The sequence below is a fragment of the Andrographis paniculata genome, unplaced genomic scaffold, assembly GCF_009805555.1.
Source record: "Andrographis paniculata isolate CXL003 unplaced genomic scaffold, ASM980555v1 Contig32END, whole genome shotgun sequence".
NCBI lineage: Eukaryota > Viridiplantae > Streptophyta > Magnoliopsida > Lamiales > Acanthaceae > Andrographis > Andrographis paniculata.
In genome coordinates, this window is record NW_026137565.1 from 4,461,048 (window position 1) to 4,475,551 (window position 14,504).

General features: G+C 31.2%; 2 protein-coding genes across 7 annotated transcripts; one reads left to right on the forward strand and one right to left on the reverse strand.

The window, feature by feature from the left end:
• Positions 1-3,856: 3,856 nt before the first annotated feature.
• LOC127247142 (uncharacterized) lies at positions 3,857-5,269 on the forward strand. Its single transcript, XM_051268876.1, has one exon. It carries the CDS (start codon positions 3,872-3,874, stop codon positions 4,337-4,339), a length of 468 nt encoding a protein of 155 aa, XP_051124833.1. The 5' UTR covers positions 3,857-3,871; the 3' UTR covers positions 4,340-5,269.
• A 3,247-nt stretch (positions 5,270-8,516) lies between these two features.
• LOC127247099 (transcription activator GLK1-like) lies at positions 8,517-11,247 on the reverse strand. Of its 6 annotated transcripts, none has more exons than XM_051268808.1 (9): positions 10,953-11,247; positions 10,760-10,862; positions 10,546-10,672; positions 9,938-10,228; positions 9,730-9,870; positions 9,344-9,649; positions 9,228-9,272; positions 8,833-8,952; positions 8,517-8,748 (listed from the first exon to the last, which is right to left on the reverse strand). In XM_051268808.1, exons 3-9 carry the CDS (start codon positions 10,552-10,554, stop codon positions 8,593-8,595), a joined length of 1,068 nt encoding a protein of 355 aa, XP_051124765.1. In that variant the 5' UTR covers positions 10,555-10,672; positions 10,760-10,862; positions 10,953-11,247; the 3' UTR covers positions 8,517-8,592. The 6 variants fall into 6 exon arrangements, with proteins under 6 accessions (XP_051124765.1, XP_051124764.1, XP_051124769.1 ...); XM_051268807.1 differs by having other exon boundaries at positions 10,760-10,867; XM_051268812.1 differs by having other exon boundaries at positions 10,541-10,672; positions 10,760-10,867.
• Between the last annotated feature and the right edge of the window lie 3,257 nt (positions 11,248-14,504).

Consider the following 14,504-nt stretch of genomic DNA (forward strand, 5'->3'; position numbering starts at 1 on the left):
TTTTTTTTTTTTTTTTTTTTTTTTTGGGACATATGACTATATATAGGCCCAGTAAAATTTAATTAAAGATGTTTAAAGGAGCTCAAAAATTGAAGGAAGAAGGATCAAGATATTGTTCAATTAACATGTAAGAAATGGCATGTGAAAGGAAAAGATTTCGAATTACTTGTTCCCATTCATTATTTTGATTTTACATGAAGCTATTCATGTAAGGAGAAGACAATTGTTATTCCAATTAGTGTATTAATGAAATTGTTAGTAGTGTTCGTTTCCTTTTTTTTTTTTTTTTTTTTTTTTTTTATAGTAGTGTTCATTTTATTTTTTTAATGACGTGAAAATTCGCAGCCACTATCCGAAAGTGTGCATTGGGTAAACCCTCGTCAAAGTACCTTGCAAACTAGGTCTGATAAGACAAATTACACTAGGCGAACTATGTATGACAGGTAACCTGGAGACGTCGGGGATTTGAATGGAAGTAAACTTGATGTTCTCTCTTTCTTTTCTTTCCTTTTTTTTTTTTTCCCAATATGATTAAAAGGTTTTGGATTTAATTTTATGCTAACATTTACTTACTATAAGAGAAGACCATGTCATCAAAATAAGAAAAGTTGTGATTTTATTTGTCTAAGTATGCTACAATAGATTTTTCTACTTGGAGTTAATTAATCAACTATGTTTTAATATTTATGTGTATCATGTTTTAATTAGACTTCCTATATAACTTTTATTATTTATAATTCGAAAATTAAATAAATTATTTTAGTCTTTAAGTAAATCTCAATCACATCAAAATTATCATAACAAATGTTTAATGATTCTCAATGTTGCTAGAAAGCTATTTTATGCTAGCCAATGATACTCTTATATGTATGTTGATAAAAATTAATTAGTTATATTAAATATGAACTTCAATCTTCATTTAATAAGCATCATCATCAACATCATCTTCTCCAATTCATTTGGATTTGTCCCATAATTTTTATTTGATATATATATATATATATTTATTTAGGTGAGATAGGTTTAGGATTTAGGGGATATAATGTTTTATACGAACGTAAGATAATTTGACTCTTGTCGATCAACCGTTAAATAATCCATTTCTAACGACCATGTAAGGGAATGATGGTAGCACGAATCCAAACGTTTTTCTTAATTAAAGGAACAACTAATAAAACCGTAGAAAAAAATGTGATGTTACGAAGATATTTGTCATGGGATGACGACGAAGCTTATTTAAGAATTTGGAAGACGACAATGAAGCAAGCGAAAAAAAATGCAACGTTGGAGAAGATAAAGACAATAAATGTGAGAAGGAGCCGGAGGCGAATAATAAGACAACTTCCTCGAAGACAAATAGAATGTTAAATTAAGTATAAAAATAAAGAAAAATTAAGAGGTTGAAAGTTGATTATAATTAAGATTAAGTTTAGAAATAAATAATACAAAAATAATATTAAAAAATAAATCAATATATAGAAATAATAAGAAGAGACTTAAGAAAAAAATAATAATAATTAAATTAAATAGAGTCTTGTGACCTACTTCATCTCAAGTGCATCCACCATGAAAGACATATTTTGAACTATATATATATTTATTGTTTAAAGCTAATACTATATTTGTTTTTGAAATATTTACATATAATAATAATATGTTGTTTTTATATTGATGCAGTAAATATATCAATGTGATGTTGAATTTATTAGGAATCATTAGATCATTAGATTAAATATAACGTTCATCTAACAATTATGTAAATATTTCCTCCGTCGCATATCTATATATTTATTTGTTTTTTGTACGGAATTTTGGAAATATTAGTATTACATTGGAATAAAGTAGAAATAAAAGTAAAAAGACTAAATTAACCCTATTAGAATTGTATGTTATAAAAGTAATGACATTTGTGTAATATATTGTAAATTGGAATGATTTGTAATGTTAGGTGGATGATAGAATTACTATAAAAAAATAGATACTTAATGAAAAAATAGATAGATTGTTAAGGGACGAATGAAGTATAATTTTGTAATTGCATTTACACCTAATTTTCTTCCATATTAGTTAGGGTTCTTATTGGAAATTTATCAGCATCATACTGATAGTCTAAGTAACACATGAAACTATTATAAATATTATATGGAAGTATTACAAATAATACATAATATATAAAATATTAGTATATATTGTATTAATATGTATTTTTAATTCTATTTTACATACATATTGTAAATTCATATCTAATGTACTAGATACTGTGTTATGAGTACAATGTTGATTATATTTAATATTTTTTTCGTCCTATAAGGAAGTATTTATTTATTTTTTGCACGTAGTTTAAGGTATATTAATATTATATTGATTATAGTAGGAATAAAGTAGAAATGACTAAAATAACCTTATTAGTATTGTGTGATATAAAGATAATAACATTTGTGTAATATATTCTAAGTTATAAGGGTATTTGTAGTGTTAAGTAGATAGTACAATTACTTAAAAATGAAATGAATACTTTGTTATGGGACGGACCAAAATAAAAAAAATGAATAATTTGTTATGGGACAGAAGGAGTATATTATATATTACTTTGTTACGAGCGCAATGTTGATTATATTTAATATGTTGACTGGAATGTATTCATTAAGACTCATAAAAATATATTATCTCCGTCCCGCTCTGAGAGTCCTATTTACTTTATACGTGTTGATCTTTAAATATTAATTATTATATAAAAATGTAGTACAAATTAAAAAAAGAATTACAAAAATACTTTCATTAGTGTCTTATAGTACTAAGAAAATGACATTTGTACAAAAACAAATTATATAAATATAAAGATATCTTTAAAGTTAGTACAATGACGCAAAAAAGTAAATATAATCCTTAGAGGTGGACGGAGAAAATATATTTTAGTCATTTGTTGAATGCTTTCATATGATTATAGAAATACATGTATTCATAAAAACTCATTTGTTTACATGTATTTTCAAATTATTTTTTAGCATTATTAATTAATAATGTATTTTTTTTTTAAAGATCATGCAGGTTCTTCTTATGTGGTGATCAATCTTCCTCTTTAAAAATTTATAAAATATATATATATATCATTTTTAAAAAATCATATTAACATTATTTTCGTATATAATCTTATATGTAACAATTACTTTTATATAAAAATATTAATATAAAAAATATGAATGTTTATTGCTTTGGGCAAAAATATAAAAAAATATGAAGTATGTAAAAGTATGAAAAATGATGTTTATTGCTTCTCAAAAAATATAAGAAAAATATTGTATACCTCACAAGTCCAACTTCTATACCACCAGATAAATCATTTTTAATAAACCATAGACCTCTCTGCCCTCAGAAGAATATTCAATTATTTTGCCTGTTTTGATTTGTAATTATTTTAATTAAGATTAAATTGCAATTACATGTAAAACAAAACATTAATTAAAAAAACAAATAAATAGGTGTCATGACTCATGAGAGAGGGTCGGCCCAACACGGTTTTTAAATGGGCCTGAACAGTTAGGCCCAAGCTCAATTCCATTTGAAATTGGGTCATGTCGGGTGGATCTAATTTTTTAATTTTAAATTATTTTTTCCTTTTTTTTTTAGATTAATTTAATAAAAGTTGTATTCTAATAGTCTAATTAGGAATTGAACGCACAACCCTATGCATATAAGATATAAACTTTATCATCAAATTATACCTTAACTTTTACTACTCTTCATTAACTTTTACCTGATGGATTAATTAAACATTTGGGCCCCTGTGACGTGAATTGGGCCTGATGGTCCAACTATTAGGCTCAAAACTATCTTAAATGGGGCGCCGCATTTTGCAGCCTCCGTCGCGAAGATGGCAACGTTGAAAGAGATTCTCACGAGGCGCCCGGTGGCGGCGACAATCCGCCTGACGGTGCCGGCGGGAGGGGCGAAGCCCGCGCCGCCGGTAGGTCCTGCCTTGGGTCAGTACAGGCTGAATCTGATGGCGTTCTGCAAGGACTTCAACGCCCGAACCCAGAAATACAAACCTGAGACTCCTATGGCCGTCACCATAACCGCCTTTACGGACAATACCTTCGAGTTCATTGTGAAGTCTCCCTCTGTTACGTGGTACTTGAAGAAGGCGGCGGGGATCGAGTCCGGCAGTAGCCGCCCCGGTCACGTAGCCGCCTCTACAATCACTCTGAAGCACGTGTACGAGATAGCCAAGATCAAGCAGGCCGATCCTTACTGCCAGTACATGTCGCTCGAGTCCATTTCGAAGTCCATCATTGGGACTGCCAATTCCATGGGAATTAAAGTTCAGAAGGAGCTCGATTAGGTTAGGGTAAATTATCCACTCCTCAATGAGAGTAATTTTGATTTGCTTTTATGCGCACTGCGTTTCTGTTTCTGCTTTGATTTGAATTACACAAGGGCTATATAAATTGGGCGTCTCTGCGATTCCTACAATCTATGAGAAATATGTGTTCATCGTTTCTGCATCTGATGAAATTCTTATCTCTGATCATCTGGGGATTTACTTGGCTTGTTAAAAAGATTGAATTCTTGTGATTCTGAATGCACCTTCACCTATATGGAGTCTTTAGTGAAAATTATTTGATGGTATAACAATAACTTGATCAATTCATTGCCTTGTACAAATGTGCATTCTTTCTTTATGATCAATTGGAATAGTTTATTGTAGTGTAGGGTAGTTTCCTCAAGCTGATGGTAATTTTTCACTAAGCAAGTTGGATGATGGATGGATAAGAGAAGCAAGCTCTTACAGAAAATCCACCTAGTTTTGCTACACTCTGAACCTTAATTTGATGTTTTTGCAATATGATTGAAATTGATGCTGGATTGGAAGAGGGGTTTGATCTTTGATGTTGATGTTGATGTTGATGGTGGTTATGGTTAAGGATTTTGCTTAGTGCAAGAAACTGTATCTGTATTGCTTGTATAGAGAGTGCGTTGTTGAAGATACAATGAGAAATGGAACATGTCGTAGCAACTCTTTATGCCCATCTTATGTTTTTAGAATGTAGAATGAAACTTGCACCATAAACTTGGAAGGTGTGTTCATTGTTTTTGTTTTGTGCCTTTTAGGTGAAAATAATAACAGTTGGATATGAAGTTATTATTCGATTATGTGTTTATTAGGAACAATGAGACTATATGCTAAAAAATTGAAATAAAAAACAAAGCCAATATCTTTTGTATATTATTATAAATGGGGGGTTAGGTCCCTAGTAGGTCAAAACGACACTTGAATTAAAAACAGACACCACACATAGTTTCGAAGCATACGTGTGCTATGTGCTTTGAAATTATATTTGATGTAGTGAAATCAATGATAGTGTTGTGTGGCATGTCTTGCCGATTATACGAAACAATTATATTATATTAATGTAAATTATCTGCTATTTTATACTCCCTCTCTGGCAGGTGAAATTAGTAGCTTCTTCTCCTCTCCGCAGAATTTAAGAAAATTTGATTTATATAATTAATTAGTGTGAATTAGTTAATGTAATATATATATATATAATAAAATGTTATTTTAACTATTTTTATTTGATGAAATATTGAAATAAAAGTTGAAATATTTTTTATTTTATTTTATTTTATTTAAATTTAAAATTTTATTTATTGAAATTATTTTATTTTAAAAAAATATTATTATTGTTTGTAAATTATAGAATTAGATAAAAAAAAATAAAATTAATTGTAATAATTTAACTACAAAAATAATAGTAGTAATACTAAAAATTTTAATATAAATAAAACATCAAATTTTTCGAATTTGATTGTTGGTAGGGATAGTTCGATACTACATACCAAAATTAGTAACACATATTTTATATATAGTACCAAAATTTTTAGTATGCTATTTTATCATAATGAGTTATTGTACCAATAATTTGGTATACCGAATTTATAGATCAAAAAATATTGAACTACAAAAATAACACATACTGCACTAAAAAAAATACCGAAAATGCCAAATTTCAGTATACCAAACTTTTTTTTTATGGTATCGATTGTTTTTTTTTTTAAATATACCAAAAAATTTGGTGTGGTATATAATATAGTTCGGTATTATCTTAATACAATATCGAGTCATTTCTAATGGAATTACATGTATGGTATCAAAATATAATATTTTAAGTTGAAATATAAAAATTAAAAATAATTTTAAAATTTTAAGAATATATTAGAAAATTAATTATTTTAGTATCAATATACTAAATTGTTGATATAAACCAATATATCAAATACTAAAATATCAACTGTATTGATAATTTCGGTTTATATTATACCAACAATGCTAAAAGTATATGCAATTGTTGTACTGAAAATGTTCGGTACGATATCATACCATATAAAAATTTACGATATACAATAATTTTGACACTTTAGTATTTTTTTCATACGGTACCTGCATTATTTGAGCAAATTGATATTTTCACTCTTAATAATAGTGATAAATAAATTTTTTTAATGAAATATAAAAATCAAATTCTAAATTAAATCTCATTATTAACTAATTTTCAATAGTAAAATATCAAATCAAATATCTTATATATTATATTAGAAAGTAATTAAAAATTTTAGATATCACATAAACACTTATTTATATCATATTGAATATTTATTAATTTTTATTATTCAAAATTCTAGCTCTATTTTTAAATTTACAATAAAACAAATAATAAAAAAAATAGTGTGCTGAATGCCATATCCATAATTAATTAATTTATTAATTTTTTTAAAAATTATTACTTTATATTTTACTGTTATTATTATTTTTATTTAACAGAATAACGTTTATATTGAGCATATTGTATCATAGTATAATTTCTTAAAATATTTATACATTAAAACATGTTGGATTTTATAGTCCTTTGGGATCCACCCCAATGATACACAATACACACTATGCAGTCCAAATATCATATTGGCCTTGACCCACATCACAAGCCCGCGAACTATGATCCGAGCCTACGACCCATAAACCATGATCCGAACCCACAACCTTTACTCGCTGGAGCTCCGCGTCCTCATGTGACCCTGATCCGTCTCCGCGTCTTTCTTAGATGAAGCGTGATCGTCTGATTTGGCGATTGGATCTTGGCCATTCGTTGCTAGTTGACCTAAGTATATATACGAGAGAGAGGGCGCAGTCATTACTCTCACACTTCCTCTCTCTCTCTCTCAAACTTGCTTTCCTCTCTAACCTTCTCATTCTCTCACTCTTACACAAATTTTCAGTGACTTTTCGGCGTTTTTACGGCGGTGCCTTCTTCCTACTTTTGTGTGGAGCTTCCTTGGCACATTTGCTCTCTGTTTTGTTGTTTGTAACCGCAAGGAGCTCGTTTAACTTGGTAGCCTTGAGGTGTTGTTGTATGTCTCGCTATGTTTTGTGGGGGTTTCTTTTTGTCTTTTTATTGTGGGTTTCGGGCCGATGTATTTGTGTAAGTCGCTAGCGTGTGTCGATTTTTACTTTTTCCGAGTTGATTGGGGCTGAGCCTAACTAAAATTAGTCTAATATTTTATGTTTTAACTCGATTTCGTTAATAAAACTTTAGATTTTTTTTTCGTATATTTCTATTACAAAACGTCCTAAAATTAAGCTCAATTATATCAAAAAATTGACTTATGAAATTTGTTGAATTATAGTATTATTTAGCACCACAATTTTTTCCCTATAGACATAAAATTATTGTCTCACGTAATTAATCTATATCTTCAGATCTACAGAATAAATTAATGAAACAAGTAAATTATAAATTATATATAAATGGATAGAAAATTGCTTTTAAAAATTTAGAGTGTTCAATTTAGTTGCAGATAATAGAGGATTGAAAAGATGGTCATAATTATTATGTTTATACTTTTATTATAAAAGATTTAGAAAAAAAATACTATAGTTTAAATTGTGTTTGATACGGAATTTAAGGAATATTAATATTATATTTACAGTGAGTAAAAAGTACGGGTAAAATATAATATTTTTTAATCATATTAAATTATTATTTAAATTAAAATATAAAATTAAATACAAATCAAAGAATATATCTGTTACTTATTTAACTTTTGAATTTTAAATTTAAAAATAATAAAAATTTGAATTAAGTGCTTTGATATATAATATAAATAAATATTCATAATAAAAAAACTTCCTAGATAAAGATTGACTTTATATGTAATGTTGGAAAATATGTGCCAAAGGACCGAAAATCTTTTTTGATATTCTTTTTTGTATTTGGAATTTGGATATTTTCAAAATTTAAATACAATATAGATTTAAAAAACAAATCATCACACAAAAAAGTAAAATAAAATAAATAAATAAATACATAATTTGCCATTATTAAGTCATATCCTGTATTTATATGAACATATCTTGTACTGTTTATTTCTATTTAATTTGTTGTTAATGTGATAAATAAACTTCCTCAGTGCAAGAGCCATATTTATATATACAAGCATAATCACTCACACACACAATTGACTGCAGATTAACAAAAAATTTCAATAAACTGAAGAATTCTGGGAAAATAAGAATGTGTATATATATATATATATATATTACAGAGCACAGTTGGGAGGTATTTTAGATATACCTTGACGCTGCAGCTCCGTGAAGATACCGTCGACGGACGGAGGCTTCAGCCCGAGGGGCAGCGGCAACCACGGCTTCGATAAAACTTCTCCTATGGCCGCATCTAAGCTCTCGTTCGACTGCTAAAACATTCATCATTTCAGAAACATTGACATGGATCGAACATTCCAAGACACCCAGCCGAGGAGGAGCTAAGAAAATCTCACCGGAATTGAATCGAGTGGCGGCCGGGGAAGTGTCTTTCCCGCCGGTACACCAATTCCGGCGTGCACACTGTATGCCGTCGACGTAGATTGTAGTCCCAAAACGGCCGGATTGGCGAACATCTGCGATTATCAATTCATGTAAATCGATCAAATTCGATAATTATTGAATAATTATCGGTGATTTAACATGGTATCACATTTACTTTTTGCGTCATTGTGCTTAACATTAAAAATATCTTTATGTTATGATAATAAGACACTAATGAAATATTTTTGTATTTTTTTCTTAATTTGTATTTTGTTTTTGTATAATAATTAATATTCAAATGTAATTAATGATATATTTTTCTGTAAACTTAAACTTTTAGGTGACATGATCTTTTAACATTAATTACCGGCGACGCGCATTGCGGGAAACACGGCATCCCTGATGCGATCACCTGCATTATGCGCGAGCTGGTTATAACGATGCGCACATTTTCGATTTTCAAAAAAAATTTGAAATACTCACATTTTGGTGGTGGCAATACCAAGAACCCGGCGCCGGCGCCCAAACCGGAGGTTGCGTCGGATAAGCTCGATGATCCGGCCACATGTACCTCCACGATTGGCCGGAAGACGGATAACCCCAAACAGGGAGTGCCGGAAAATGCGGCGTCGGTTTGACGGGAGGGAATCCGGTTGTCGGAACACCCCAAGAATTCGAATTTCCGTTAGGCGCCGCGCTAGCTGAAGTTCCATAAACTCGCCGTCTCTGCCTCAGGCTCGCGACCTCAGCTTCTTGAGCTAGCAAATTCTTGTGATGCGTTCGATATTTCTGCGCAAAAAACAGCGACACAAATAATCAACGCGAGCTTTCATCGCTGCGCGGTGATGAAAAGATTATAATGTGATTACTTGAAGATGGCTCGCAACATTATGGCGAGTGAGACAATCGGTTCCCATAAGTTCCAAGATCTTCGACGGCACGGCTTTATCCAATCCGATATGCTCGACTGCTTCGACGAATTTCCGGTGTAGCTCCGGCGTCCAATCGACCTGTGCACGACGATTCAAACATAACACGATAGAGTGAGGTTCGAGTAATCGACAATTTCCGAACTACCTTAGCCTTCTTCTTCCCGGTATGATCTTTTGAAGTAGCTGCTGAGGATCTTCTTCTTCCTTCATCATCATCAATGGAGGATGGATTAACCAGAGAGGAATCTTCCCCTTTACAACCCTGTTCTTTTTCTTTATCTGCTTGATCTGAAATAGACGTACTAAAATTGCTGGTGCTCATAATCGATTCTTCATTGGCAGTAGCCATTAACAATAATTCACCATCACTTTCTGGTTCTTCCATCCTCATGATATTGTTATTAATATTATTATTCTCAGACGACATTTTCTCCTGCTAATGGATCATGACCACAAAAAGATCGATTATGTAATTAGGGAATTCCAATGGGCAACTCAAACTGTTCAGTTAAGGAAATTAGATCGATCAGCAGCATTAAATTTATGGTAAGAAACAAGCAAAAGAATATCCAAACTCATATAAATAACAAATATTTGGAATCCATCGAAATCCTTTCCTTTAGGATGATTCGAAAGCGAAATGTGCTCCCTCTTTTTTTTTTTTAAAACAATTAGGTTAGAGAAATCAAATAAATCATGAGAATTCCATAAGTATATATGAAATATTCGAAAGAAAGGAAAAGCCCACCTTACCATTGGCATTATGAAACTAAAAATGTGGTGGTTGGTGTTGATGGACTCGTTTCTCCTGCCATTAGCAGTACTACTGCTACTGCCTTTAATTTGTTTGTTGGGATCCAAAAGAACAACACAGAAACCACTAGCATGATTAAAAAAAATAAAAAAATTTAGAATACTGAAAAAAAAAAGAAAAGAAAAAAGTGTAATTAAAAAAATAATAAGCAACCATCAGGAGCAGATCATGTGTATATATAGACAGGCACAGGCAGACAGGAATAGAAGCAGGTCTTCTTCTTTCCCTCAACTTTGTGTAGCCAAGGATCAGTTCCCTACACTTTTATGTATGTAATAGCAAGAATTAATTTGTTTTGAGAAGAAATGGAAGGAAGAGAATGATGATGAACTTAAAATAAACCCACCAGAAATGATAGTTGAGATCTTCTTGTGAAGAGAGCAGAGAGAGAGGGAGCTAGAGAGAGAGAGAGAGAGAGAGAGAGAGAGAGTGATCTGTGAGTGTAGCAGTGATGATGGAAGGAAGAAAAGAGGTTCTTGTGATCGCAGTAATGTCGTTTTGTTTGTGGCTGAGGGTGTGGCTATGCCATATTATTATTATTATTATTATTATTCATATTTACAGGAGAGGAGAGAGTGAGGAGTGATGAGGATGGATGAATGAATATGAATGATGAATTAGGAATTGTGAATTGTGAATTGAAATGAAATGAAAATGCCTTATTTCATCAGAGTAGCTGATCTTATTTGATTTGATTTTGATTTGATTTGGGTGTTGGGTCTTTCTTTCTCTCTCTAGTCTCTCTCTAACAGTACCTACTTTTCTCCCACTTTGACCCCTCCCTCCCTCTATAATTCATCTCTTTTAATTTCGTCCACTCACCTCCACCCTACAATGTTTCCATTTTTTCAACCTTTCATACACCCCATACATACATATATATATATATATATGTATATGACATAATTGTTGTCCAGTGAAAAAATGGTATGGTGCTAGCATTAGATCAGACTCGTGACCATGATATCAAGAATGTATTCAATATTTTCGACAGTTTTAGGCCATTCGAAATTAAGGACCGTTAGATCCACCGGCCCTATGATTTAGGGCCGCACACTCATTATTTTTGGTTGTTCAAAACCTTTCGACGTTAATGACCGCAATCATCAAATGGCCTCCTGTTCAAGGGTCTCATGCACATTATATCTGATAGTTTGTTTTTTGTTTTTTTGTTTTTTTTAAACACCCCACCCACGCACGCACTCACATCCCGACGGGAATTTCACCCAACACATGCACATATGCACTCACCCAGGATCGAATTTGGGATCCAACCCTCAAGCGAGGGATGTCTCACCGCTTGATCTACAAGGATTTGAAGCTTTATGATGTTAAGGACTTCAAACGTCGACCATCAACAAAGCCTTTTAGAGTACTTGTTGGAACTCCAAGCCGACTTTCATTCTTGAGTTAGCGACGATCACGATCAAAGAGTGTAGAGAACTTAGGACTTCGCAAAATTTGATTTCAACGGTATCACCTATCATTTTTCTAGTGTGACTTGAGGTTTACCCAAAACGAATAATAGAGACTTATTGATTAAATATAATCTAACATGAACCTGACCTGAATGTCGACCAATGTCCTAAAAATTAAGAAGAGATGTGTGTCAAGACTTTTAGATCTAAAGATCCAAATTTGCGATGGGCCAAAGCTTCAACATAGTTTATCTATGTGCCTAACATAAATGCGAAAATGGAAAGATCCATAAGCTACCCAACTTGACCACCTATAATTCGAAAGATCCAAATAGAGCATTTGTTGGGCACAACCAATACAAAATATTAAAGAAGATGAAGACGTTAAAACAACAATGGAAAGGGTCTTATTTAATGCACTTGAAATATGGTCTAGTAGTTGAAAGCTTTAAAGAATCAGAAGTTTAAAAGATCCATAGGATGATGGCCTAAACCAAGACCATGTGTAACATGCCCGGAAAGTGACACGTTCGGCGTCTAGGCTCCATCTGTTTTGAGGCCTAGACCAATCGTCCCTTATGCGCAATAAGTCTGAATATGTCATGTGATATAGGAGATATATACAGAACATGTATCTACATCAAGATACAGGTTATCGATTCACCTTATAGGGACAAGAAGCTCGCACATATGGAACTGACTATGGCCGAGAACCTGAGACAAAATTGTCAACATGTAATAACACTCCCCACCTCAAGTCACAAACGTCATCGTGCAACGCTACATGAATGGACTGACTGACGTTGCTTTTTGCATCCTTAACATGCCTTTAGGTGTCAGACTGTTGACACTTCTTGTATACCCTTTGTGCTCACCTAACGTTAGTGAAACTCCCCATAGCCAACCCACATGTAGTCCATTGTTCATCTCCTCACACCTTTCGAAACACCACTTGTTGCGGCTTGTACTTTTTGTCCAAAAATCGCCCTTAACTTGTTTCTTTTTGCATGAACAAAGCTCTTTCAATCTAGCACAACGACACAATCGAGTTACATCTCCCTCAATGAGCACTCCCTCTGGAATGTCCATCTTTCATATGGATATGCTCACCCGTGACGTGTCTCCAACTATGTTCTCTCACGGAGCACAATTTGAACTGTTTGCTTTTATTATCACTATAGTCAATGCCGTTCTAATACCACATGTAACGTGTCTCGGAAGTTAATATTTCTGACGCCTAAGCCCAGATTAGTTGTCCTTGCACGCAATAAATTTGAATATACTATATGATATATGAGATATATGCATATATACTTATACCAAGATATATACCATCAATGCGTAGTGAAAATAGTCTTCTAACTAGTCCAACTTGACAACGACTAGGACAAGGAATTCCATCGAACAATAACAATAATAACTAAAATTTAAAATTATTTAGGAAATGAATTTCCCCCTAAATTATTTTTAAAAAGTAAGATTCGTAGTCTCCTTTTTTATGTAAGTGTAAACTTATATTTAAATAGCAAAACCGCAATGAAGACTCGATTTCTCGTACTCTATACTTTCATTTAAATAGAAATAAATTAATGTGGAAGAAATTGTTTATGAATAGGTATATAAATTTTATTGTCGTAGCATTAAATTCCATACCAGACACTAAAATTTCCTTAAATAATTAATCTATATTGAAACCTATAATAATGATTTAATTTAATATAAATAGTTATTGATTTGATTTTTTAATATAAAATTATTTTTTTTAATATAATATAAAAAATAATAAGTATATATTTAATTTAATATTTTAATTCTTTTTTTTTTATAAATAATAAAAATTGAGTCTAAAACTCACAAATAAACATTTGCCAAACTATTCAAATTTCCCCCTGTTTGCTTTTATTTTTATTTTACATTATCCAATTGATATATATTTCAAGAATAAATAGCGTGTTGATTTGTCTTGGTGTTTTAGATTTTTTATTTGAGTTTTGAACAATGAAATTATAAATCAAAATAATTATTTAAAAAATATAAATAAATATTGATATAATATTATGAAATTATTTAATATTTTTTTAAAAAAAATTAATGAAAAAATCTCCAAATTCCCTCGAACAACACAATATATAAGGGTAAACCCATGTGAAAAATATGTAACATTTTTATGAGTACGGATTAATTCAAATTTTCTTATTTTAAATTTAAATAGTGTTTCACGCATTTAAATAAAAATGTCATCCAAATATTCTTTTAGCAACATTAATAATGTCGGATAACTTCATTAAATCATAAATTTAGACAATTAACTGATCAACACTCTGGGTTTTATGTACCAAATTTGTTGCCCACTAAAACGACCTCACAATGGCATGGAATTAATTTTCTATGTGATTATTTTGTGACAGAATTTAATTAAATAAAACAGCTGACCTGGCAACTATATATATTATTGATCTGACCACCTAAAAATCGACAAT